Source organism: Pavona decussata, unplaced genomic scaffold (assembly GCF_977016875.1).
Source record: "Pavona decussata unplaced genomic scaffold, jaPavDecu1.1 SCAFFOLD_182, whole genome shotgun sequence".
In the NCBI taxonomy this organism is placed as follows: Eukaryota; Metazoa; Cnidaria; class Anthozoa; order Scleractinia; family Agariciidae; genus Pavona; species Pavona decussata.
The window spans coordinates 165,154-193,116 of record NW_028145592.1 but is presented as its reverse complement, the minus strand read 5'-3'; the positions used below and the strand labels follow the sequence as shown (position 1 = coordinate 193,116).

Below are 27,963 nucleotides of genomic sequence, written 5' to 3'. Positions count from 1 at the left end.
AGAGAAATAATTGTAAGGACGACACGACATTGAGCGTTTTATCCAATTTCCAAACAATTTTACATTTTAGGGGGTATGATTATCTACGATTAGAAAAGATCCCGACAGAAGAAGGTTAGCGCTAGGACGATATGCCATGCATTTTGAGTCCGCTGGCTCTGAAAAGTTTAAACGCAACCCGACTGCCGCAGATTCAGTTTGGCCGACTATAAAGAATATCAGTTTACGAGTTAGCCTATTTTTTTTTAGGAGATCTCATGGATTTATTTTTAGTTGTTTTAGAGTGCGCGACTGCATGATACACGTCCTAAAATTGTTTATATTTTTTTTCTGTTTTGGTTTCAGGTTGTTTATAATGAAAGCTATTTGCGGTGGTTTCTGGCTCATTCTGTTTCTTCCCTTCTGTTTACATGGTTAGTAAAAACTGAGACGCGTGTTAGCCTGATTCAATACAATTTTTGACATGTTTGAACAACATTTCAGTAATGAGTTATGCCTTGCATAATTGTCAAGCGTGTTAGCCTGATCCAATACAATTTTTGACATGTTTTAACAACATTTCAGTGATGAGTTACATGTATGCCTTGCATAATTGTCAAGCCGACTGACTGACTGACTGACTGACTGTATGAACGAACGAACAAACGAACGAACGAACGAATGAACGAACGAACGAACGAACGAATGAATGAATGAATGGACGGACGGACGGGCGGGCAGACGGGCGGACGGACGGACGGATGGATGGATGGATGGATGAATGAATGAATGAATGAATGAATGAATGAATGAATGAATGAATGAATGAATGAATGAATGAATGAATGAATGAATGAATGAATGAATGAATGAAAAAAAGAATAATTTCAAAAAGTGCTTTAGTGAGCCGGTGGATTTCCCACTGAGTGTTAGCTATAGTAAGGAAATGGTAGATCAGACGAGGCAAAGAAAAGACTCCGACCTCGGTGGGAATCAAACCAACGACCTCCGGGTTTGATCGTCCGTTGCTCTACCGACTGAGCTTCGAGGCCAAACGGGAGCCAGTCGTAGATGATTATGGTGGTACACATCAGCACATTGCGGCAATGTGAAAGTAAAGCTGGTACAAGTGAATGTTGTGCCGCTAGCATTAAGGACACAAATAATGGATCAGACAATTAACTCTAGATCTGCAGTGCAGTGCCTTGACAAGGCAAACGCTCAGGGAGAAGTTCATGGGTTAATCACTTTAGCACTTTGCCTCGTGCATATCTTCCATTATAATTTCCACACTAGGGCTAACGCCAATTGGGAAATTCATTGGCTCACTTTAGAAATTCAACATACACTGCAAAGTTTCATTCTCTGATCCATCATGACTGAATAGCTGACTCACTGTATCAGTCGGACTGGCTGGATGGATGACTGGCTGAGTAACTGGAGAGCGTTGACTGACTTCTGACTGAATATTAACGTACTGCTAACTAATTGTTTGAGTGAATAACGTACTGGTTTATCGTCGACTGTTCACTTAAATCACATATTGACTAACTTAGAAAATGATTGGCTAACCGAAACCTGACCTTAACTTTTCAGTGATTACAGCATCGCAATCAACAAGAAACCATCGGAACAAACGCCTATCATCGAATTACTGTAACAGTAATGCAGAGTGCAAAAATGGCGGGCTCTGTGAACTCAATAGCTGCAGCTGTCCTTATGGTTATGTGGGAAATTTCTGCGAAATCAGACTGCAATGCTCAAACGACTCTGATTGCTTTAGGCGTGGCAAATGTGATTTAGACAGTCGGACTAACACCACCTTCTGTAATTGCGACCAGAGCAATGGGCGATATGAAGGTGTTTTCTGTGAGAAACGATTGCCTTGTCACGCTTCGGGGTATTGTCTGAATGACGGTCTATGTAAAAGGGATTCTGTCACGACAAATTCGTTTTATTGTCAGTGTACGGACGGATTTACTGGATCGAACTGCCAAGAGAAGACTTTCTGTGAGTTATACAACTCTTGTGATCCTGGAGGAACTTGTCAATATTCAAATAACTTCAGAAACCATTCATGCTTGTGTGACAAACGCAGCGGATACACTGGCTATTTTTGTAAACTGAGAATCACGCCAGGTATGTCACGGAACGGTTTTCGTGTTCATAAAGGGTGCCGCTTTCTTCAAGAGAATGGAAAGTGAGATTTGGCTTCCGACATTGCCGTCTTTGAGTTATTTACTTGAGTAAAATGAATTTTGATAGTTATATCATGTGTTTTTATCTACAGCTCTGAATTACTCTGCACAATTTTATTGGTCTTTTAACCGAAAAATCCCGGAAGCCAAAGGCAAGTACATCTCCTAATCACACTCACTGAAATCGCTTGATGTTAGTTTCCTACAAGGCTTTCCTATTTTCATTTCTTGCCATGTTTCAGGTGCAGCTAAGGTTGTTAGAGATCCCCAAATGGGAAACGTGATGAGTCTTGTACGCACAGGAGGAGGTTTTGTCGACCTAGGTTAGCAAGCTATTTGGTTTGGGTACTGAAGTGTCATGTCATGTCATATTATACACTTAATGTATGGTCCCGAAGGAAACAGTTAGTTTTGTTTTCCCGAGAGTCCTGAAGTCAAGGGAAACATCAGGACTCGAGGGAAAACAAAACTAACTAGTTTACCAAGGGACCATACATTAAGTGCTTTGTTATATATTTAGACTTTCCCTCCAACAATCACAGCAAAACAAACAAATAAACAAACAAACGAACAACTGAGAGGGCAACAACTGCGGAATTGTATCCCGGTCGGGATACATTTGTATTTGATCAGGGGCACGTGACCAAGAATCAACCAATCACAGTGCTCGTTTTGTTGAGTGGAAATCTTTTTTATAAAACAACATGTCATGTAACGTTATGCTATGTTATGTTATGTTATGTTATCATACGGAAACACTTTACATAAAGAATCTAATTTCCAAGAGATTTAGAGTGGATACACATTTGGGCCAAGTATAAAGGCACATCCACTCACACAGAAAACGCACCCCTTCAATGAACACAGCTTTCAACTAATCAGTACGTGTGCACAAGGACGAGAGTCCACGATGAATAATAGAATAAAAGCCGATTTTACTTGCAAAATGGATGATTGAATGTCCAGGCCATGAAACAATCATAGTGAGGTTCTGTATTAAAAATACTGTTTTCTACTTTCAGGCGAATTACGCAACAGTTGTATGAATAACGACTTCAACACGTGTCAGCAGGGAATTTCATTTGCATTTTGGCTTCAGTTCACTGATGGCATGTACGTCCTGTCAATCACCAAAGCTAACAGCTCGGTACTTTCAGTTCAAGTCAACAACAATAGCAAACTCCTTGTAGAGCTGCAGTCCGGCTCTAATCTTTGGAAAATTCAGCGGGATTGTTTTCCTGTGGGTTGGTTTTACGTGACAGTCACATGGAACTACCAAAGTAAGTAAAGCCTGTTTAAAACCTGTTTTACTTGTTTTGAAGGTTTGAAGCTTTATACATATAGTGGTTAGTGTGTAGGACTTAAATATGGTTTGAAGATCAGCGGCTCAAGCCTGCTCTCAAAGTTGTTGTTTCCTTTGACAAGAAACTTAACTCCATGTTGTCTTTCCACTCAAGTTTATTTGACCGAAACCCACGTGCATGAAAACGATACCAGTGAATCCTCAAACTTAGTGACACTGTCACGGAGATTTTTCTGTGTTTTGACCAAAGCTGCTCAAATACTTGGACAAAGGGCTGATGTAAAAAAGGTCAGCACTCGAATCTCTTTACGGTGGCCAAATTACGTTTCAACTCTATGGATCAAACCAAACATTCTTTCAACTCCTCACCAACGCAGCACCACAACTTCTTGAAAAACAAATTGTAGCTCCCTTATACATTGCTCGAGTCAGTTTGACAAAGTTCCCTTTATTTGCCATAAAATTACTCCTAGAGAACTGGGAGGAAAATAGTAAGTGACTATTGCAAGGAGACTGAACAAATTAATTATAATCAGTTTCTAGCCATTTCTCCAAAATAAACCCTGATGAAGCTTAGCAACTTATTGCAATCCATTTCAGAGTCCAAGCCATCCGAAGGCAAAGATAATTTATACTAAATTCTAGCTGTGCACTAGTAGGGTAACTTTTGACAAAACTAATCCATATTGTTTTAACGTTTCCATCAATAGAATTATGTTCTCCGGCTGTTCAAAGTAACACTATAATGGGTGACAGTGTCTGTTTAAGTAAATGGTTTTGCAGCCCATCTAGGGGTAGTAACAATAGGCTGATGATAGCTTCATACCACAGAAACCGAGTTGAATTGTATGTAGAAAGCCTCTACCGAAACGAACTGGTCAAAATGACTGATAACAAAGAAAAAAAAATGAGATACCTTGATCTAGTACCAGATATAAGACTGAGGACTTCAAATCAACGGTTATTTCGGTTAATATTTCAAAAAATATGTACCTGTCCATTCGTTGCATTGAGGATGACTGAATGACCTCGCTTACTCGAGCGACCATGAGTATCCTTGCAGGTCGCGTTTGACCAGTGTAAAGGAGTACGGACTATCGTGGCCTCATTACAATTACTATTGCCTCGGATATACCAGATATACGTACTATATTTTGGTTTTGTTTCACTAAATGCAGTTTTCTTATTTAATGGAGATTTAAACTCCTCTTCCTGTTTATTCTTTAGAAATGTTGTACTACGAAAATGGTCAGCTTCTATCACGGTCCTCTGCACCAGTTTTAGTAAACATGTCCTTGTCCCAGGAGGCCAGTCTGTTGTCTGTTGGTAGCTATAAAGGATTAGGAGGGTTTTCAACGATGAGAATGAGCAACCTCGCCTTCTGGACGCATGCGCTATCAAAACAGGAAGTAAAAGAGATGTATTTAAAAAGTAAGTTAATTAACGTCAAAGGCTAGGCTGCTTTTGATTTTAAACAGTTTGACGGCACTCAGAGCTAGGTGGTCAAAGGTGGTATCAAATGATACTCAATCAATCAACCAGTCAATCAATCAATCAATCAATCAATCAATCAATCAATCAATCAATCAATCAATCGGACAATCAAATCATCAGTCAATCAATCAATCTATCAACCAACCAATCAACCAGCCAGTCAACTAGTTAGTCAGTCAGTAAATTTAATACTCAGTCAGTCAATCAAATACTCAATCAACTTTGTTTCACAAGCGTACAACTTGACAGTGTAATAAACTGCTAATGCACATCACGGCAAGAATATTGATCAAAATGTACCGGAGTACATGAAATTTGAGGGAACCAAAAAATGTGTTATAAAAATATGTAATTGAGCAACTTTTACGCAACACAAATCAAGGGAGTGATGCAGTAAAAGGTATTGAGAAAACTGGAATTGCATGTATTACTTGCGGTGCACAGCAAAAGTGTCTTTTTAATTATATGGACCTTGCTGCAAATCGAGACGATGCATGCGGTCAACGTTAACGTCAACGGTGCTCAACTCAGTGACCTTTGATCACTTGCTATTGTGTTGGCAAATATTTCTTGCGTTTGAATGCCGGCGTATGATGCGAATAAAAAGAAGCGATGTAGTTTGTCTTACCTCCAAAATATTGTTTTCCTTTTTCTCGAACTTCACGGCGGCGAAACGCCCCCACTCTCGCCGAAAAGACGCAAAACTTAATCACGTGTGAGTGCATAGCTCATGTCGCTATTGCTTTTCAAGGAGTCATGTACTAGTTTCTTCTGTAGTAACGTTTTATTTGTGGTGTTTGGACTGAGAGAGGGGGAGGGTGCATAACGACATAGATTGTTTGACTAGTTAAATGTCATTTATTCTAGAGTTTTCATCACCATTCACAAGTCGCTGTCTTTTAAATCCCTGTCCATCAAATCAATGGTGTGAAGAAGACAGCAGCAAATCAAGCAACTTCACTTGTATTGAACCTACTGGGTTCTACTGTAGTTTCAACAGCGGTTATTGCCAATGGCGGAATGCGTCAATCAAAGATCATCATTGGAAAGCTTTCAGCAGATATGGCTCCCTTCGTCATGATCATACGGGCAATGTGTGCGGAGGTAAAGACCTTACCTAATGCAAATCTTCTCAGCTGACATTGTGATTAGTGTTAATTAGTCAGTATCATATCAACACATCTATTCCTGTCCTTGTTTTCTTGCACCTTGTTGTGGTTTTTCGTTTATGCGTTCTCTTCCTTGATTCCAGGAAAATTTCTCGGCTTAGTTTCCCACGGTCAACTCCGCAGTGAAGTCACAAGTAGAAAATTTCAGAACCAAAGCACCCCCAGAAGAAAAGTGTCGTTATCCATGTGGTATTATATGGAGGGGTGGTCGGAAAAGATTATGTCTATTATTGTCCTCTGGAATTCAACTGCAAACGAAACATTGTCGAACGTGAAGAAACAACAGAGCAGAAAATGGAACCATCTCAAGACTGAGTTTTCTGCCAAAACTAGTTTCCAGGTAAACCAGTCATTCTCAAAAAACTGTTAACAAATATTAATTTTTATTTTTATTTTTTCAGTAGAGTCAAATAAGATTATACTATTTATAATTTTAGGCGACTGAATCTCTGGAATCCCAGCAAGGCCGTTTATTTAATTTTGATGCTGTGCGTTCTTCTTAAATGTGTTCTTTTGTTTGTTGTTGTTGTTGTTGTTGAGTTTGAGTGATTTGCTAAAGAAAAACGAGAGCCGGCCTACACTGATTAAAACCAACCTGTCGTGTGATATTACGTCTAATTCTATATTCTTCTTCTTCTTCTTCTTCTTCTTCTTCTTCTTCTTCTTCTTCTTCTTCTTCTTTTTTCTTCTTCTTTCTTCTTCTTCTTCTTCTTCTTCTTCTTCTTCTTCTTCTTCTTCTTCTTCTTCTTCCACCCCCTCCTCCTCCTCCTCCTCCTCCTCCTCCCTCTCCCCCCTCCTTCTCCTCCTCCTCCTCCTCATCATCATCTTTATCATTAGTAGTAGTAGTAGTCATAGTATGGCGTTAATAAGTGTGAGAGAGACGGCCCTCACTCGCTTCTGTTAAATCTAGGTCATCCTTCGCGGCGAGTTATTGGGCAGTGGAGGAATCTTTGTGGATGATATCTTCATCAATATTGTTAGTAAGTATTGCTTGTGCACAGAAATTGTAAACGAATTTTGGAAAAGAGAGTGCGTAATCACTTATTTCTGAATACGCGCAAAATAAGGTGACCAGCGCCTGGCTGAGTTTGGAAATCCTGCGAAGCACTCTTCTTCTTCTGCTGTTCTGCATAGTCGTAGATCGCACGAAAGTATACCTTTGTGCTGATCAGCACCATCACTAAGAAACCAGGGCCCAGTTGTTCGAAAGGCGATTAACGCTAAGCCCCGATTTAAAAGTTAATCGAGGTTTGTATCTCAATCGTTAAAAATGTTTTTAAAAGCCGATTTTTAGCTAAAGGTAAAGAAAAGTCTAAGTACAAACTGAAGGGCAAACATCTTTTGGAAAAATACTTATTGATTAGTAATTAAACTTGGATCAAACTTCAAGTTAACCTAGGATTAGCCTAATCGGGCTTTGAACAACTCGGCCCAGGCTTTCTCGGACTATAGTGAAATGCGCAGTAAGAAAAACAGACATCGTCTTTTTAAAAATAAGAAAGCAAGAAATTAAGAAAGACGTGAAAGAGGTAAAATTGACACAAACGCACATTAAGTTTGACAGGAGCCTTTATATATTTTCTTCTTCTTCTTCTTCTTCTTCTTCTTCTTCTTCTTCTTCTTCTTCTTCTTCTTCTTCTTCTTCATGAGGGAAGAAAAATAATACGACAAAAATACATTGTGGCATTTTTGGATTGTCTGAAACTTCAAAGAGCAAATAAAAGTACAATGCTCAGAAGTATATAAAACATAGCGAGCTCCCTTTAAAAATTGTATTGGACACATGAAGTTTTCTTTCTTTAAAATAGATCTCCCAGTTATCCTGTCACAGAAAAGAAGTTATTCAACCAACCTACAAAATACAACTGTCATGGACTGCGAAGCAGCCTACTCAGTCAATATCACCTGGTATCGTGATAGGAAACCAATCAAACAGGGAAACCATTACGTCATCAAACAAGACGACCTGGGTGATAAGAAAGTGAGCTCTCTGGAAGTTAAAGACGCCGACTGCGAAGTGGCGGGAAATTACGCATGCGTGGCAGTGAGTGACCACGGTATTGACCAGCAGCAGTTCACTATTATCATATTAGGTAATAATATTCCATGACGCATTTTAAATACACAGACACACCAATGTGACAAATTTAAATTCATGTCTGAAAAGGTGGGCTTAATGAGTCGAGTAATCGCGAAAAAGGTTATTACTGCATTAGTTTTACTTTATTGTCCTCATTTCAAGATCGTAAACACGTTAACCGACGAAAGGTTTTTAATGGACGCAAATAAGGTCTCAATAAGAGGATATTGCCAAACCATATTAAGTACAAGCTACTAGCTTATCTGAAACCGAAATAAATGAACCAGTAGGCTATCAGTTCTGGCTCTTGGGAGTGTATGCTATTCCCCCTTCCCTCCACCCATCTGAATGGAATGGATGAGATACCAGTTCATTAGAAACGGAATCCCCTGAAGCATTTTGCTAGTGGTCTGATTGTAATATTTAAACATGCAAAGGAATAAATCCACGTTAATTAATGCATCGCTATCACATGATGATGGTGATGATGATGAAGATGATGATGATGATGATGATGACGACGATATTGATGATGACGATGATGATCAAGTTGGAGATGATGACCATGATAATGATCATAGTTTTTCTTGTAACAATTAATATTTTTAACCCAATGTAGATTTACCCCGCATGCCGTCAAATCTCAACTTAGATCCATCAACAAAACAAATCACATGGACAGAAGATCCTCGTTATCAGTGTCTTCCTACGTCACACTTCGTGGTGGAGTACAAGAAAAGTTCGTCATCTAACTGGACGACTGCTGGCTATTTTGACAACAAAACTTTTGACCTTGAAAACCCTGTAAAAGGGAGGCAATATGTTGTCAGAGTGTACGCCATAAATTCTGTTGGTAGAAGTAGAGGCAGGACAAAGAGTTTCTTTACAAATAGTAAGTATTAACCTTTATTCGCTTAGCGCAAAAGTCATTGGGAGCAAATTGAAAGTGTTTGCTTTTTATTTTGTTCGTTTATTTTTCATCAAAAATTTTTTACCAACAATGAAGCTACGGCTAAGAATTTTCACAACTTTCGAGGTTAGAGGTACAGCACGGTGGTGACCACAAATGTTTACGCCAAGTTTATTGTTGAATAAGCTCTTTTCTTTGCTCCGTGAATTTTTGCCTCGGGTTATCGGTTTCAAACCATTTAGTTAATTAGCTAATTAATTATTCTAAACTCGTGTTACAGGTATAATTAAATATTTTTGCAGTTAAACCAAGCAACATTCATTTTCTTGTCAACGACAAGGCTATCGAAAACGCCAAAACAGTATTTGTGGAGAGAGGAGTACCAGTGAATCTGCGATGCCAAGTTACAGCGGAACCCAAGCCACGTTTCATATTACAATTTTCAAGTTTTTCCAGTGTAAAGTTTAACCGACAAAGGCAGACAAGGGGCATAGAATGGGAAATTTCAGTTCGTACAAGAAGGATGAGCTGTCGCAACTCTGGTTTCTTCTCTTGTATGGCGTACAATCTGTTGGGATCTTCAAACGTCACTGTGACTCTTCACCTATCAGGTTTGTCTTCATTTACATTTCAGATCATAGAACAAAGTCTTTAGCTGGTGCAACAAATGTTGCACGATATTGAACCGTGTGTCACCAGCTTGAGACTGGAAAACGGTTGGTTAGCGCCGTTCAACAAGTGGCAACTTGTTGAATGGAATAGAACTCATCTCTATTAATTTCGTTCAACTGCATTCAACAACGTTCACAACTTGAACGGCCTATTTCAACATTCAACACTGCATGACACACTGTTCAACATTTGTTGAACAGGAGCTGCAACATTTGTTGATCAACAAATGTTGCACCATGTGTCGCCAGCTTTCGTAAGTTTACCCTGAGCATTGATTGGGGTTTTTAAAAAAGTGCTTGTCTCCATAAGTAAAACCCACGAGCGGATATTAAACTCCAGGGCCCGGTTGTTCGAAAGCCGATTAACGCTAATCCCCGATTAAAAGTTACACGAGGTTTCCAGCTCGCTCGTTAAAAACGTTTTTAAAATTTAATTTTAAGCTAATGGTAAAGACAAGTCTAAAGTCAAAACTGCGGGACTTTGGAAGAATCTTTGATGATTAGTCATTAAACTCGAATCAAACTTCACGTTAATCCAGGATTAGCTTAATCGGGCTTTGAACAACTGGACCCAGAGGGAAAACCAGGTGGGTTAATTTCTCTGTGGAGATTGCCTTGCATCAGCCAGTGGCTTTAAGGCTCATAGGGGGCAGATTTTATTCTATATCTCCGAGAGAATTAAAGTTACAACAATGAAACTTGAAGGAATAATAGTTCGTCTAAAGATGTTCCTTTTGAGGTCCATAACGGAAAGTGGTGACGTCATGTGACGTGGCCATCTTGGATTTCCGAATTTCCCCAAAACTTAAAATAATATGGACCACAAAGTACTCGAAACCAATACAATGACTCTAAAATAAGTTAAAAGTGTAAAACGTATGGTGAGAAAGACAATTTTTTTTCAATTGAAAAGGAAAAAATTCCGTTTCCTGTAAAACATTCAAGGTCGCCTCGGACAGAATCTGCTTTCTCGGTCTAGATAGGTCAAGATAAGGTTAGAACTTATGTACTGCGCATAGGAACCTTCTTCTTTCCCATTTCTTCCTTGTGAAATGTTTCATTATTTTCTATAATCCTTCTTACAGACCCCGATCCGCCGAAAACGTTTCGAGCAACTTTCGTCAACATCACAACCGCAGTAATCACATGGTCGGCATACAGGTGTAACGGCATGGCTAAGCCCAGTGTTCTGTCGGTTCGGTTTAGACGAGAAGGTCATTTGGCCTGGATCGAACGAAACTACACAAACCCTGCGAAAGAGTTAACTATCACAGGACAATTTCATTATGGGACTTCTTATGAGTTTATCAGTCGCCTGGTGTATGATAAACAAGTTGGTGTGTTTAGCCCCACCTTTAAAACAATCTCTCCGGGTAAGTTCTTTTTATAATACAATCAAACCCAAATGCTAAAAACCTAGTTTTCGCGACGTCCTTCCCATCCCAGTTGGCGATCATTTCCCTTGACAGAAACTTCCAGAGCAGCAATTATTCTCGCTCGTAAATTCTGTTGAAAACCTAGAATTTAATTTCATCTACACCCGGGTTTTTATTATTTACACTCTGTGCATTGGTGAAGCTTTATGCAGCCGCGAGTGACGAAGAAAATGGTTTTGCAAACAAAATTTAGACCCATTGCACACACAAGATCCTACAAGTAGGTCTTCAAATACACGCTTAGCCTACTGCGCCGAATGCTGTGGCTAGATGTTGCATGGCCAGACCTCTGCATTACGTTATTGTGTCAATATTAGTGACCTTATACTTTGAAATAATGTTTAGGTTTTAAATTAGCAGATCTGAGCAATGTTACTGTTACTACGCATTTTACGGGACAAGCCGGGACTGTGATGACAATCTACTGCACAGCGGTCGGACCTGCCCCTTTGACATTTTCTTGGGAAAAGGACAATGTGACCTTGAAGCCATCCTATTGGTTGAAAATTGACCAGCATAACAGCACATGCTCTGTGTTGACCATCAGATCGACCAAAAAGGCAGACTCGGGAAACTATACCTGCACTGTTAGGTGAGACAAATCATCATCATATGAACATCAGTAACAATCAGTTCTTCCTCTATTGGTCAAACAATGCAAAATGACGGGTTTTCACACATGTCATATCTTAACACTATTTAACTTAGAGGGGTGGGGGGGAAAGAGGAGGGGAGGGGGGCCGGCGGAGGGTACCCGCAATTTGCTCTAAGCATTCATGCCTAAATAAAGGTGATTGATCGTCGGTGGTACGCTTAATAACTATAAAGTATCAGTTTTCTTATGACTGCGATGGTTTTCAAACAGCCCCTCAAGTAACTTCTGATTGTTATATTAATTTTTTTAAAACTAATTATTATTTACGAGTTTCGTTAAGGATGCCATTATTTCATTTCATATTATTCTAATTCAGGAATTGACGATATTTTAGCCCTGAGTTTAGCTCTGTTACGATTCTCGAGATATATAGAGATATAGATTTGTCGATGCTGATTAGTACCCGTCCGATTAGCCGGAATTGCACCTCGGTTTCGACGAAATGTTTCTAGTTTTTTTATTTCTTCTAGAGAAAAATATCACTGTCTCTTTGGTAAAAAGGGGTCCCGTACATTGATGACACTTCAGTAGGCTTAATTAATAAAAGAAATGTGCTATACAATATGAGGAAATTGTTCATTTCGGGATGAATCAAAGAAATCCAGGAAAACGTAACAACTCATTTTTATTCACTATCGTATTCTATTCGTTACAGTAAATCTTGGACAAGTATTAAAGAATCTGTAATTGTGCGTGTATTTCAACCCCCTAAAGTAGCTATCACACCACTGGTGAGGACACTGTTTGGAGGTAAGTCTTAAAAGCCTGGTAAAAACGAGGACCAGAGTCAACGAGAATCTACGAGTCGGTGGAGAGGGAATGAAAGTCAACCGAAGAAAGTAAAAGAGTAGTAGTGAGCACATGAGAGTTGGGTTGGCGCGAACGTAGTTGATGTACGTGAACGTATAAGGGTCGATTGGAACACACAAGAGTTACAGAGAGTGTTTGAGAGTTTAAAATACTTCATGGAAGTTGGTGACTGCCCATGCATGAGAGTTAACAATATTGCATGCGAGTTCATGAGGGCGTAAGAGAGGTAATGGCAGCACATGAGGCCTGAGAGAGCTCGTGAGAATTGCAGAAGGTGAATCAGGATGTTTTGAAAGCGCGCGACAGTTGTAGCCCGAATAATAGCAATTACAAAACGCAGACATGAGTTTGAGTTATCCTTATCAATACTCCTTGTGTTTGTTTGACCTAGGTCAGTGCACAGCGTCTCAGTAGAATACCGATTAAACTTTCATACTTTACGCCTTTTGATGAAATATCATTTTTTATTCTTTCAGTATCGCGTTTACAATGAAAGAAAAGTATCAAAGTACTAGTATACTTCTTGGCTTCTTTCTCTTTTTACCCCGGCCCATTTTTTTCAGTCGCTCTCTTTTGTTTCCTTTCAGGAGAAAGTGTCACGTTTCATTGCGATTTGTTGCAAGGCAACATATCACAACTGTCCGTCACTTGGTACAAAAAAGCAGAAAAAAATCAAGAAGCACTCATCGACAACAACAATGATTCACTGTCTCTTACTGTTGGAGGAGATCCACCACTAGACGGCGAACAGACTCACGTGACCTACTACAGATGTACTATACAAAACACTGATGGGATTGGTTCCAGTCCTTTAGCAAAGCTTGTGGTTCTGCATAAAGGTAAAAGGCGTTTTTTAAAGTTCTTGACACCCCTTTTGGAAATAAGCAAACCAGGTTCCAGTTTTTCAAAGAGCGGATAACTTTGTCCAGAGGGTAAGACGTATCCAGCGGATAAAATGTAATGGTTGGAGTCAGGAGCCCGTTGGAGTACATTTTATCCATTGGATAGTGATTTATCCACTGGATAGAGTTATCCGCTCTTTTAACATCTGGGGCCAAGTCCATTTGATCGCGAACAGATCATGAGCACTATAAAAGATCTGAATCGCTAATGGCAGCCAAACTTATAACTTTCTTGACACACCGGTCAGCCGACAGACGGATGCTATAACCTCTGAGTTACAGGGTTATCCTTAGTGTGGTTACTGAAAATATTTAACGAAAGTTTCCTTCACTGGACCCTGATAACCTGCAGCTCGGCATTGTTTTTTTTTTTAGGGCTGGGAGCATTGTTCTGTTATTCGTTTTTTTGTCCTTTCGAGCAACCATGTAAGACGCGTACGTTGCAAATGATGCAGGTCGCTGCTGGAAAGTGGTAATTTGACGCTAGGGGTGGGAACCCTGCTTCTGGACATAGGACAATGGCAAAATTAGAGTTGGAAAAATCTGGGCTGGGTTTGCGTCATTTATATCTCCACTCTCTAGACCCTACTATTCAGGCAATCGTTGACGTCGTCGTCAGCGTTGTAGAACCATTACCGGTCTGGATGGGGCTTAACCTATAACTTAAATTACAGCATCCTATTTAGGCCCTTCTTACAATACCAATGTTTTGTATTGCAGGAGATACAGCTGTCTGTAAGCGAGAGTTATATGATGGCATCATGTGGTCATTGACGTCACCTGGAGTGATTGACATTCAGCGATGCCCTAATGCCATTGGTAAGAAACTGAAATAACTGCAAGGCACGACAGCGACATGATTGAGACCAAACCGAGAGTCAAAAATGCAACCGTGGACAGCAAGAAGTAGAATGTTCAGTTGTCCAATGAAATGCACGTGATGATGACTCCGGATGGGTCCAATTCAGATGTTTGACAACGTCATAGCGCGTGACTATGACGTTGGCATAGACGTTGGCTATACCAACGTGAATATGAGGTTGGCATTGGTGAGAGACAGAAATAAGTGGTTTTACACTTGTTAAATAAAAATAAAATAAATAAATGAAATGAAAAATTTATCTACTTGTTTTATCTGTTTTTGCTGGCAGTTCACCATACAAACCAAGCTAACGCCCGTAGAACCTTATTCCGAGGTTCCCTTTTCCTTGGAAATAAGGTTTAACTAGCCACACAGACGGAACATAAACTGAACAAATCCCATTCTCCTTGCTTCTTAGTGACTTAGACATTGTTATTGTGTAATGCCCGTTATTTTCTTCTCTTTAGGACTCGCAGTCAGGCCTTGTCTTTCTACTGGCCAGTTTAAAGAGGCCAAATGGGGCCAAGTCGACTTTTCAGACTGTATGTCACGTCAAATAATAGAGCTGCACGAAGAAGTAAGGAGAAAGCAAAGTGTAATCAGATTTTCACAGCTCACAAGACAAATCGGTCTCATGATCCCACTGTTGAAATTACCTTTTAAAATAGTTGCCCCTAAAACTTTGTTTAAAAAGTAAACTTCCTTGAACTTACAATAGCTTCCTCATTGAGGATAAAAATAATCTACCGGCAGGTATTGTTCGTGAAAACACGGTATTTGTATATGGTTTGACTTGACTGTATGTTGTTGTTGTTTTTTTTTAGTGCAGTATTTGAACATTATGCTACAACAAGTCAACATTTCCATTACCCATGCCAGTGATCCCTCACAGATGTAAACTTCTCTAGACCCAACGTTGCTGTTTTCCTCCATCTTCTCTGTCTTTAGGTGTTAAGCGCCACAGAGGGGTATATAGTTAATAGAAACTTACGGACAATCCTTGAGGACCTAGAAAACGTTACAGCCGCTGGCAGTACTCCGGAGATGGGACAGATGTCGCGTCGCATGTACGGAAGGGATTTGAAGGCTTCGGTTGACGCATTAACAAAGCTGATAAGATACAACGCGGCAAATGGAACGAAGCCCCTCAGTAATCAACACGATATGAGGAACTTGGTGAAGACCTCAAGTAATTTGTTGAGATTGGCTACTCTGCCGGCCTGGAAAACTGCACTCAAGGTACTAATTGGCTTAATTCTGGTCCTAAGAGATCGCACCTAGTTTAACGAACAGCTCAGTTTGTCGCTGTAGAGGTGCAGTGTCGGCGCCGTTGTAGTGGTTAGCCCATGGGAGGTACGACCGGACGGTCGGAAGATCGGAAGGTCGGTCAGCTCGAGGCTAGGTTGGTCTGTCTGAAAAGCGTTGAATTCACAATAATTTACTTCAAGCAACGATTCAGTGACGGGACAATTTAAAACGAAGTCGAGAATTGAAGATTATGACTTAAAACCTTTTCAAATCAGGTTCGACGTACTACGATAACTCGAAGTTCTTTTAGTAATGTTTAAAAGACACGTGCTGTGAGTTTTTTGAACGGCTTCAAAAACTTTCCTGGAAAAGCGTGTGTCAATAGAGTTCATAACAGTCATGCTTTTTCGAACGTTGGAAATAAGCATACGAGAAAAACACCGCATACTTATAAGGAGGAGGTTTATCGATATAAAGTCACTGAACATGATGATTATCGACCATTTGATAGGTCAATGGGCTTATGAATTGTCAAGGAGTTTTTGCCTCCATGTACTCACCATCAAACGGAATTTTTGTGCCCCATAGATTCAAGATGACTTGGTGTACCAGATGGTGTTGGCACTTGATGAATACGGACACCATTCTACCTTGAAGACAACTGGTATCCACATAGTCACTGAAAACATCGTTTTGGTATCAGTAAAGGTTCCAGTTAACAGTTCTGTGAGTTGAGTACGCGTTTTGTATCATTTTTAAATAAAATAAAACAAAAGTGAGATATACGATCCACCCAGTGCAAACTTACGTACCGAATCAGTCAACAATCGCACACCGACAAAATAAAACTGTTGGCCCAAAAGTTAACCTGTTGGTATGTTTTCGTGTCCAATCTCCCCCTTTTAAGTTAATACATTCCCTAGTCAGCTGTGAACCTCATTATGAAAGCGAGGCTAAGTGTAAAGCCTTACACATGAAAATTAGCTTTGTTTGCACATGAATGAAAACTAATTTTCACAATAAAAACTTTGCACTTAGCCTCGCTTTCATAGTGAGATTCAAAGCAACTCGGAAAACGGCCTATTGAAACTTTAATGAAAAATAACCTTTTGTCGCGGTACTTGCCATGCAACCTTGATACAGAACACGCATTTTATACTGAGTTTAAAATACCATGTTTTAAAAAATGTCATTATCTTTATATTTTTGTAGCTCGAAAATCATTAACGTTTTCCTCTCGGTTTAGGTGGTAGTTCTTCCCAATCGAAAGGAAGGAAAGTCAGCCTTTACTGTGTCTTGATTGCATTAATATCCTTGTGTGTTGGTTTGACATTTAATCTCAGCCATTTTTGGTCCATTATTTACAGAACATTTTAGAAAAAGGTTTAAGAAAGTTTTTGTAAAATTGAACCATCTGTAAGCCTGTCAACCTGAATTTTCAACGACGTTGAATTGGGGTAACCATTCCTAGTGTAAAGTTTGTTACTTTTCCTCAATTGGACTGATTCCGAGCCTCTTGACATTCACTGAAGTTTTAAGCCTAGAATAGGTCTACTTCAAATTTATTTTGTCCGTTTATATGCCTACAGGAGTCAACAAATGGCCTACAGATTACACAAGGGCAAAGCTCACTTGATCTTCCATCGACGCTTTTCAGTCAAACAAACAATACAGTCACTGTAGTGAGTGCGTTTTTCTCGACTCTGGGTCACGTGCTCACAAGTACAGAAGCACATGGGACACTAAACACATCTATAATGAATGATTCTGATTGGTTCCTGAACTCGAAACTGGCTTCAATAACATACAGACCAACGACACCTGATGTTATCGAACCTCCATTTAAACTAGCTCTTGAAACACCGAAGGTATTTAAAACATTTTCTTTGGAGTACTTTAATTTGCAAAAAAGTATATTTGCTTAAGTTTTAACTGCGAAGCGTTTTTTTTTTTATCGGTAGAGCAACATTCACAACATTGATGAGGGGGAGGTGGGGAGGGGGCTATGTTGTTGACGTATCATTGTAGCGGTCGAATTTGGAGATCGATTAAAAGTTTCTCAACAGTTTTGTCCACGATTGTAAGTGTATAGGTGGTACACATGAACATTTCGTTAGACTACAATTTACATTATTAATTCACGAAATAAAATTAAGTAATATTTAACTTCTAATTTTTTGGATTTTTTTGCTGTTGAAAACGCGTAACCTGTTTTCAAGAATAACAACATTACTAACTCGCAGTACCACAACATTTACTCTCTTGTTATTACTTCGCTTGCCATTTCATTACTTGTTTTCTGTTTTTAGAATACAAATCAAAGGGTGCGCAATTCCTTGTAAATTTATTGCTTGAGGTGACAAGTGCTCCAGAGTTAAGAGTTGCTGTGATGACAGGCTCAGGAAAACTGAATGGAATGATCGTCTGACTAATTTTAATTTTTTATTGTTTTTGGAAACAACCTGAGAACGTGGATGTTGATCACTAATACAACATGACAAATTTCCATTCTTCTCTAGGCTACCCCAGTTGCTATCAACCGAGCATGCGTATTTCTAAATATCACAACACACCTTACAAGGGCACGCAACAACACTTGGTCAACACATGGATGTCACGTGGTGTCCTCACATACAAACAGCACGACCACAACGTGCGCCTGTGATCACATGACCTTATTTGCGGTACTGATGGACAGCGGTAATGATCAGGTAACCACGTCTGAAATGCTATCCGTACAATGATAGGCGAATCTTTGTTTATACTCTTTGCCTCATGATGACGCTAATAAAATAAAAACTCTGAATATTGAAAGGGTATAACAGTTTCAGTTTTCTCTGAAAATTTGAATCCGATATATCGAATGGTTTCGGAGAAATTCTCTTCTAAAAACTCGAAATTTTACAGAGAATGTATGGCTCATTAACTTTTTTGCCACCTAGCAATTTCGCACTTTTTGATGGCTCATATTTCCTTCAATATTGCTGGTAATGAGCTTAAAATTGCCCAAATCGCTTAACTTAATCGGCTCTTTCAACTTTTGCATTTAGTTCATATATACAGCCAAGGCTTCGATGAGTTAAGTCGTATGCTAATAAGGAAAAATGTAAACAATGACGTCAGCAAAGATTCGCCTATAACTAGGGGGTATTTTTAACTCTAATAGACCTTTACACACGGCGGCCATGTTGAGTCTCAGGAGAATAAAAAGCTTTGTTTTTGCACGGCAAGCCTCGCACTGAATTCGCGTCTGGCCGTGCGAAAACGAAACTTTTTATCCTCCTGAGACTCAACATGGCCGCCGAGTGACAAAGGTATATTTGCTTCATTTCTGGTTTGATTAAGCATAAAGCTGAAGAAAGGACACATTTCAAACCGGGAGGTGAATGAACGACGTACAGGATGTAAAGTATAAATTAGAAACCTCAGGGGGAGAATAGAGGGGACCCAGAATGAACATTTTTCAGAATGAAAAAGATTTCTTTCGTTTGTCAAACCTTGTTTTCTTTTTCCGTGCCATCCGGGTCCCTTCATGCTTTACTTCTACTGACAATCCAAATTGGAGGACGCCTCATCCTCTACTACTCCATGCTAAAGGCCTTTTTGTCGTTTTCATATGACTTCATGTTTGACAGAATTATTTGTGTCCTGAGTAAGAATTAAGGTTAGGGGACACCTTGTGATGTCTATCATACAGTCCATGAATCTCATTAGCGTGCATTTCGGGACATATCTCTACTAATTTGCTTGTGATTTCAGCTGCTCTATTCCAGCCATCTTGTCGCCCTCTCCTGGGTATCCGTCGTTGGTTGTCTGTTGTCTCTGGTAGGTATCATAATCAGTGTGTTCGTGACGGTCTGTTTCTGGAAGAACTTGCGCTCCCAAAGAACAGTTGTTCTCATCAATCTCTGTGCTGCAATAGCAATGACAGACGTATTGATAGTTGCCATGGAGATTGCTGATATACAAAATCAGGTTAGTGTCGTAGAAAGTTGTTCCTTTCTATAATCACGTTGTGTGTACACTCGTCTTGTGCATTCGATCGGCGCGCCATGTAAACGTGTTCACTGTGTTTGGACGAACGAGGTGATCATGGTTACAGTACCTTGTAACGCCTTGTTTTCACGATTCACATGTTAGTCAACGACGCTCTCGCAAGCTTCAAGTCAGTCCATCTATTACCTCTATCATCATAAGGTTCAAAACCAGGCCCCGGTTGACAAAGAGCGGATAACTTTATCCAGGGGATAAATCGCTATCCAGCGGATAAAAAATGAAATTGATTGCAGTACATTTTATCCACTGAATAGTGACTTTTCCACCGAATCGGATAGAATTATCCGCTCTTTAAACAACAGTGGAGCCAGATAGTTAAAGTGGAGTGGATTAACTGTTTTTAATTTTTATGTAATAGACTAGCTGTACAGTCTTAGCAGCCTTCCTACATTTCTTTGTCCTGTCCATTATCTGTTGGATGTTATCAGAGGGCATACAGCTGTATTTCTCACTGGTGAAAATCATTGGAGCCAATTCAGACATTAACATCAGAATTTTCTACGCTCTTGGATGGGGTAAGTGTTATTGTATCTTCGGTAGAAAAGAAAAGGCGTCACACTGCAACAAGAATATGTCAAAAGAGTTGTGATGAATGGCTTGCAGACGTCAGTTGTCTGAGAAGGTTGTTATTGAGGCTGCAGGAACTAGTAGCCTTTTTTGGGTTAAAGGTTATTCAAAGTGAATAATATAAAATCATCATCATCATCATCATCATCATAACAATAATGTCAAAGAAAATGCATATGGAAGAAATAAGGGCAAAGGGTGAGTTTTGCATCGCCAGCTTGAATGACGTCAAGGCGGTGCAACGACCTTACCAACTGAACCATCAATCCAATTGGTAGCTGGCTATTTTCAATTTAGTATCACTGAGTAAACGTTTTCTTTATAAAAAGAAGAAACGTTTACTTCACTGATGAAACACTTTGTGATTGCTACAACGAAATGACTTTCTTATAGGAAGACTCAGTGATTTATTTTCTTGAAACCAATCATTTTAGGTTTTCCAGCATTTGTTGTGTCGGTTTCCTTGGCAGCGACACAGGGGCGAGGCTACGCTAATATGCAGACGTGTTGGTTGAACACACAGAATTACGTTCTTTGGGCATTTGTGGCGCCAGCGCTCCTCATTGTCAGCGTAAGTGTGGATAATTATTGAATCAATCTCGTACCCAGACTCCTCACACTCTTTGGCCAGAGGTTGATCGCCAGGAGAGACTCTGGGGAAATCAAAACATTTAAATCTTTTGATTGGCTGTTCCATGACGGCTCTGCATTGTTTAACTGCAGAAATCCCACGGTGAAAAGTTTCATTGCTCCAGAGCCTCTCCTGGCGACCAACCGCTGGGCAAATAGCCTTAGGACTCTGCATGGGTACGAGATAGGCAATGAATGGGCCCGAGGGGGGGGGGGAGGGTACTCCCCCCCAAAAAAAAGAATAGGGGTGTGCGGCCGGCTTCCCAAAACCCTTACCCTATTTATGACAAAAATCTGCGATTTTCCCTACCCTATTTATGATCTGACCAAAAACTTGATACCCTGTTTATGACCTGATAGTGTGTGGTCAACTTCAGTTCAAAATCCCCTGGAGTCCAGCGCGTGACCGAAGCGCATGACAAGCCGTTGCGGCACGTACACAGTTATTGTAAATATCATGATGAAGAAGAAGCTTCTTCAAAAAAAAAAAAAATTTCAAGACTAGAGTGCAAAAATAGATACCTTTTTTATTAGTAAAATGGCGGCAAAATGGCTAAAATCGATACCCTATTTATGACCAAAGCGGCTGAAAAACCATACCCTTTGGCGCCGCACATACCCATATAGCCCATATAAGGGAGTACCCCTTTCGCCAGTTAAGATTCACGACGCATCATTAATATTCATGTAGCAAATTTTCGGCAAGCATCCATCCCCCTTCTTCGTAGTTGTGTGCACTGGTTGGATTAAACTTGACTGGATGGGCACATGCATGATAAAATTGCGTGGAAAATATCTTGGAATGTTGTTCTCAACAGTTACGTGTAATCAATGTTGTTCTTTAAAAATTTGAATTGTTCTATTTTTATCAGTTTTATGCTTGACAAGACATGATTATTCCGTTCTGTTGCAACGGTTCTAATTTCAATAATCAATTTTTTTCCAAAATAAATTATTCTTTTTTTCTCTCACCTAGATAAACATGATTGTCTTTGCACTTGTTATTAAAAGTTTGCTATCAAGTCATAGTTTACGAAAAGAACCACTGACCAAGAGATTCCAACGCGGGCTCAAAGCATCCTTTGTGTTGCTTCCTCTCCTGGGAATTACATGGGCCTTCGGTGTTCTTACCTTGGCCTCAGACAAGATCGTTTTTAATTACATCTTCGCAATCTCTAACTCGCTGCAAGGATTACTTATCTTTGTGTTTCACTGCGTTCTCAACAAACAGGTACGTTTCATGCATTTTACATGATACACGATGGTGGCCCCTAGTGACGTCTGTAGAAAAAAATCTCTGATTGGAACTTTGTTTAACGAGGGCGACACTTAACAGTCTGTTAGGACTGACAAACCTGTGGCCCTCAGATTGGAATTTGGAAATGTTGGTTTTTGAGGAGAGGAGAAAACCGGAGAACCCGGAGAAAAACCTTTCGGAGCAAAGACGAGAACCAACAACAAACTCAACCCACATATGACGCCGAGTTTCCGAGTGCTCTCATCAAATGCAAATGAAAGCTTATAAGCAATACTCTCCGGTGGAGACTCAAGAGTTTTAAGATTTTTTTTTATCGCGGGATTGTTCGGAATGCACAACCCGAATCATCTATCATGCGTATAAATAATTGAGAGCCAATAGTCCAATTGTTTGAGTATATATACTTGCAACTTCGACCCCACTGAATTGTTCTTTTGAAGTTTCAGTAAGCTGTGCGCGTAAAGAAACTGCGCGTTACTTCGCATTATCTGTCACGGACTCAGATTAAAAACTGACTCATTGGATAACGTAGTTCCAGAGATTTGATTGGTTTTAACGGCCTTGCGTGCCCCACGAAATATGGTAATAGTAAGCGTCAGGGGGAAAGGAAAATATCACTAAATCAGTTTCGTGATTATTTTAATAAATAATGGTAATTGAACTGAGTGGAGTGCAACTTGGTCTGAAATCATACGCGTGATTTCAAAATCGAATGAGCGCGCAGCACGAGTTTGATTTGAAATCACAAGTATGATTTCAGACCAAAACTGCACGATACAAAGTTCAATTACCACTTTATTACACCTTATTTGAAATCACAGAGTTTTATTGTCAATATTAATATTCTATTTTTCTTACTTCATTTCCATTTTGATGAGATAAAGAAAGGATGCAATTTAGAGAAAAAAATGGTGCAATTTGGGAATAAATCGCACTGTTGAGAGCCAATCAAATTGCAAGGATCACCAGTGATTTCAAAATGGGTGTAATAAAACAATTAATGTACTCGCGAGCAGCGTCGGCTAATCACCTGCAAGACAGGCGTGCGCTCGCTCTTGACTGTAAATAGGACCCTTATTTCTAAACACGTATGTGTTGTGGGATTGTTCCTCAGATTAGAGAAGCTCTATCCGAGAGGAAAAGAAGGCGAGCACGGGCTAATGACGCCATAACTGGACGGTCTAACCGAAAATTAAGCACTACGACTGAGACGAGGCAAGGTTAGAAAAGATAGTTTGGAAAGGAAATCTGACTCTAATATGTCATAATAATTATGGACTTGCTGCTAGTAACTGAGTCTTTATTCATTCAGTTCATAATCTTTTCGTCTCAGTCCAAGTTAAAATTTGTCAGTTTTTTCCTGTATTTTCATGTTACCTTCGTTCTGCAGAATATATAATATTTATTATTATTGTTTGGTCATATTAAAGTAAATTTAATTAAATTCCAGCGTCCTTATGATCTTTAGGCCTTGTACAGGTATTTATTGTTCAAAAAGGTACTTACTACTAGTGTGTTTCAGTGTATTTTAAACCAGAAGGAAGAAATAAAAATAAATATACAAGAAGGGAAACATTGAAATGCTCCACACTGATCACACTTACATGCCACCCTGGCCTTTCACCGAGGGGTCCACTCATTCAACTATGCTCCTTTGTTACTGATGCCATAGGGACAAGTGGTCATCACAGCTCATCTACTGGCCTCAGACTTTTTAGTCTTCAGCTGTTTAGATCCGAAATCTGCCCCTCGCCTCAGCCTTCCCCGAGGATTAGCCGAGCCTTCGAGGAAACAGCCCTCGAGTCTGCGGAGGCAAGCCCTGTAATCTCACGCCCTGACCGCACAAACCCTCTGCCAATGAAACGTCCAACAAATGGAGGAAAAAATCGAGGTGATAATAACTCCATTGTATTTTGTACAAGGCATCCATTGAATTTAAAGTTTCGCTGGAATGCGAGAAATTTGGGAAAGTCTTGGCCGGTACGGCTGAGGAAAAAAAATGGGAAGAATTAACGACGTTCTAGAGAATGCTCACCGCGTATCTTAATTATATATGAGTTTCACAGCAAGGATTTCTATACGTAAATGTGACGAATACGTATAATCACGGTTACGTGTGTAAAGATCGAAGTTTTTAGTCTTCGCCTCAACAGATGTGTGCGTTTTCCTTAAAGTGCTAGGAATGAGGCCCAGAATAATGGTGGTTCAAAAGCTAGGGACCATTTTTTGTGCATTTATCAGTTCATGGGACAGGGGAAGGACGCTGTAATTCAGCATCCCAAAGTCTTTGGGGCCCTGGAGCCCTGCAATTGTAAGCGTTTTTTCTACTTCGATCCCGGACAAAGAAATGCTGATTCTAGTTAAATCGAGCCCTGTATAGCCATCGAGAGCTAGAGCCCTAGTATTTTTGTTGTTGGAACCCTGGAGTATTGTATCTTTCAGCCCGAATCTCTGGAGCTCTAAACGGTCCCACACCCCTTATGGACCTTGTGTAATTTATAACACTTCGAAAGTTGATAGTAATTAAAGTTTATGCCCTAATTTTGCTCTTGTCGTGAGATGCCAAATTAAAAACAACTGCGTTTCCTGTTGCCAACAGAGAAAGGGACAAAAGACCATGCAAAAGATGAAACTACTTTGACTCAGTCAACTACTTCGAACACATCTTCAAATGCATGTGATATGGATGAAAGGGACATGACCAGCTCAGAGTCATCATTCGAGACGATTGAGTACGGAGGGCTAGAGAATCCAAGAGTAAGTTCTTCTGTTTCTATCTTGTAGCAGAGGTAACCAAAGGCAAAATTTAAGCAAAGTCCTTAAAACGTTGTCTCCTTTGTTCGCAGGTCGTTTTGTGGCCATATTTGTTTAAGCTTACACAGTATGATTTATCAGAAGAAAGGTCCTCGCAGTTAGAACGCAACTTAAGCAGTTGCGAAAAGAAAGCCTGAAAAAATTCAGGCTTGAGCGGGATTCGAACCTATGACCTCTGCGATGCCGGTGTGCACAGTGCTCTACCAACTGAGCTATCAAGCCAACCGGGATCTGGTCTTATTGTGAGTTCGTAATATACCCGTGAAGGATGAATGAGAAAGTAAATATATGCGTACTAACCGCGAGGATCTTTCTTCTATTTGATGTTTCATCCCCAGTTCAAAATATTTGTTTCTTATATTAGCTTTCGTTTACAGTATGATCTGTTCGATCGCTTTAGCTGAAAATGTAAGTTACAGAAAGTTTTAGGGAACAGAATCTTATTTCCCGTATTTACGAGCTGTTGTTGGCTTTACGAACCATGTTAGCTAACCTTAATTCGCATTTTTAACGAGATCTTTGCCCATCTGAAAACGAAAGGAATTAGTTTTCTAGTGTTATGAAATATTTAGGTGACATTTCGGCCGAAAAAAAAATTTAGATTTTCTTTAAAACTAAATCAGTTCGAATTTCTGAGGCGGTTCAGGCCTTCCGAAGAGGTATCTACCGAAATACGCCGTTGGGTGTCCCTGTGGTAGATGTTTGCTATTAAACTAGCGTGCCATTTTTTTCTGACGCTATCGAACCAGTCCCCGGCGCGCAGTATGCAATGAAAGCCTCCGCACAGTGCGCTCGACAGCCGACTCTCCTTAGTAGCTATAAAATGTTCGGTTTAAAAAATTCTCTAACCGTTTCTTTTGCAGGAAAAACAGGGAGGCCCTCAAAGGAACCGACGCTGTGCTCAGGATTTTTAGCAACTGAAATGTTACGACTTGGTTTGTAGTGAAGGTGCTCGGCTAACATAAACTCAGCTCAGAAACAATAACAGCTTTATTGACTTAAACGGCAAACATTCAAGGGAAACTCTTGAGACTTGGCTAGTGGGCCATAACCTCTTACGTCCATTCTCTCTTAGATGTTGCACTTCTGACACCCACTCTCTCTAAGATGTTGCTTAGCATCAACATCAGCGAGTTGCGTGAGCCCACAGTTTATGATATTTTTGTCAACTAAAAGTAGTTCACGCTAGACAAACAACTTTGAAAAAAGAAGGTTAATGGACCCAAAATTTGGATCAGGATATGGAAGTCACTGAGAAGTGCGTCAGATCGCCCTACCGTCTCTAATTATGACGTACCGGCATTGTACATTGATCACTGTGTTTCGTGACTTTTCCAAATTTCACTAAAACTTATCTCGTCGACCCCTGAACCTGTATGACGGGAAAGTCAATCTAATCGAAGCTTTGTTGTTTGCCGGCCACGTTCGGTGCAGCGGATATGTTTTTGTAGTGAAATATTTGTGGCAAGGTGGTTTCTGGATATAACGCGTGTATAGTCTAAAGGGCGTATGTTAACTAGACATAGCAACATAAAATGGGGAAGAAGAAGAAAATATATTTCTCAGCACTTTCAGAGTCCGTACCGTTTTAATTTAGGTTTATGATAGGAGAAAACTTGCTCTGTAAGTGCAAAAAAAGAGCTTATGCTTGGATACATTTATTAAGCCCTAACCGGTATTCCGATTACTTTTTTACACACTTCATAGAACGTCTCATTACTATTATTCACTTTATCGCATGGCTTCCGCCATGTAAAACGATCAAAAACTTGCCCTCTTAGTACAAAAAAGAGGTTATGCTTGGATACATTTGTTCATCCCTAACTGGTATTCCAATTGCTTTTTTATACACTCCATACAATGTCTTATTACTATTATTCACTTTAGTGGTTGGCGAAAGCAGGTAAAGCCCTGAGTTTCCAAAGGTTACTGACTCAGTGGAATGGCCGAAGTTTAAATAACGTGCACGTGTCATAAATGAGAAAGTAGTAGCCTAGGTATTTGTCTCTCCCCTTCCCCTCCCCTCCCCTTCCCAAACCCGCTTACATCCGCTTTGCATGCTAAGGAAGGATAAACGAATGTTTGCTTTTGTCCACTGAGTCTATAAGGTAATTTGGTAACTGTAAAGAGATCCGAGAGCTGATGTTTCGAGCGTTGGCCCATCGTCAGAGAATCGATTCGATGTGACGAAGCTTCCGCCCTCCCATCTCTTTACGTTGGTCAAAAATCTTATCAACTGTTGATAAACCAAACACTGGTTTCCACCCCCCACCGACGCATCAACACAGTTTAGAAACTAACCCACCCTCTTATCTAAGGAAGTAGAAACCTGATTTAGAGAAAATCAAAACATGACACGATGTGAACTTTACTTTATATTATAGCATTCTTGACATTTTTGTTATCACAATATTGATTTAAAGGTTTATCATACTTAATTGATCAAAGTCTATTCAGGCTGTGCTATATTAACCAATTTGTATTGATTTAACCGCTAAGTATTCGATTAACCTTTTTCCAGGGTCAAACATTAAGATATATGGAGGGAAACACACCTTTCCTCTTCTCTTCAGTATTCAAAAGTATCAGATATAGTAGAACCCTGTTAATACTATAATCCGGGTGGGTGTCGGTATTATTACACGGTATTATTTGATTTATTTAACAGAGCGGGCTACAGGGATAAAATTGAAGAAACCTTACGTTCATTCAAGCAGTCTTGCTCTAAGATTAATTTTCTCTCAGTGCTTCAAACGGAGTGTGTGACTTTGCTCTGCACTGAGATTTTCAGTATTAGTTTGTAGTTCAGCCAGACGTACTTAATACTGGACAATTTAAATAGTGCACAGATCACGGGCCAGTTTCCGTAAAGCGAGGTTAACTAATTTGTACAAAGGCGTGTCATTTATGGGTCACAGAAG

At 39.9% G+C, this 27,963-nt stretch overlaps 1 protein-coding gene across 3 annotated transcripts; it reads left to right on the top strand.

Annotated features, from left to right (window-relative positions):
* The first annotated feature begins 74 nt into the window (after nucleotides 1–74).
* LOC146462978 (uncharacterized) lies at nucleotides 75–27,576 on the top strand. Of its 3 annotated transcripts, XM_085084955.1 has the most exons (31): nucleotides 75–114; nucleotides 346–413; nucleotides 1,576–2,118; nucleotides 2,270–2,329; nucleotides 2,420–2,500; nucleotides 3,200–3,457; nucleotides 4,708–4,911; nucleotides 5,842–6,078; nucleotides 6,227–6,483; nucleotides 7,054–7,123; nucleotides 7,952–8,236; nucleotides 8,843–9,115; nucleotides 9,436–9,744; nucleotides 10,890–11,177; nucleotides 11,586–11,832; nucleotides 12,551–12,645; nucleotides 13,293–13,544; nucleotides 14,328–14,426; nucleotides 14,937–15,046; nucleotides 15,418–15,708; nucleotides 16,306–16,443; nucleotides 17,307–17,585; nucleotides 18,237–18,428; nucleotides 19,477–19,692; nucleotides 20,132–20,288; nucleotides 20,775–20,911; nucleotides 21,947–22,201; nucleotides 23,343–23,448; nucleotides 23,901–24,119; nucleotides 24,828–24,985; nucleotides 25,906–27,576. In XM_085084955.1, exons 2-31 carry the CDS (start codon nucleotides 356–358, stop codon nucleotides 25,954–25,956), a joined length of 5,925 nt encoding a protein of 1,974 aa, XP_084941081.1. In that variant the 5' UTR covers nucleotides 75–114; nucleotides 346–355; the 3' UTR covers nucleotides 25,957–27,576. The 3 variants fall into 3 exon arrangements, with proteins under 3 accessions (XP_084941081.1, XP_084941080.1, XP_084941079.1); XM_085084954.1 differs by lacking the exon at nucleotides 75–114 and having other exon boundaries at nucleotides 251–413; nucleotides 11,601–11,832; XM_085084953.1 differs by lacking the exon at nucleotides 75–114 and having other exon boundaries at nucleotides 251–413; nucleotides 11,598–11,832.
* The last annotated feature ends 387 nt before the right edge of the window (nucleotides 27,577–27,963 follow it).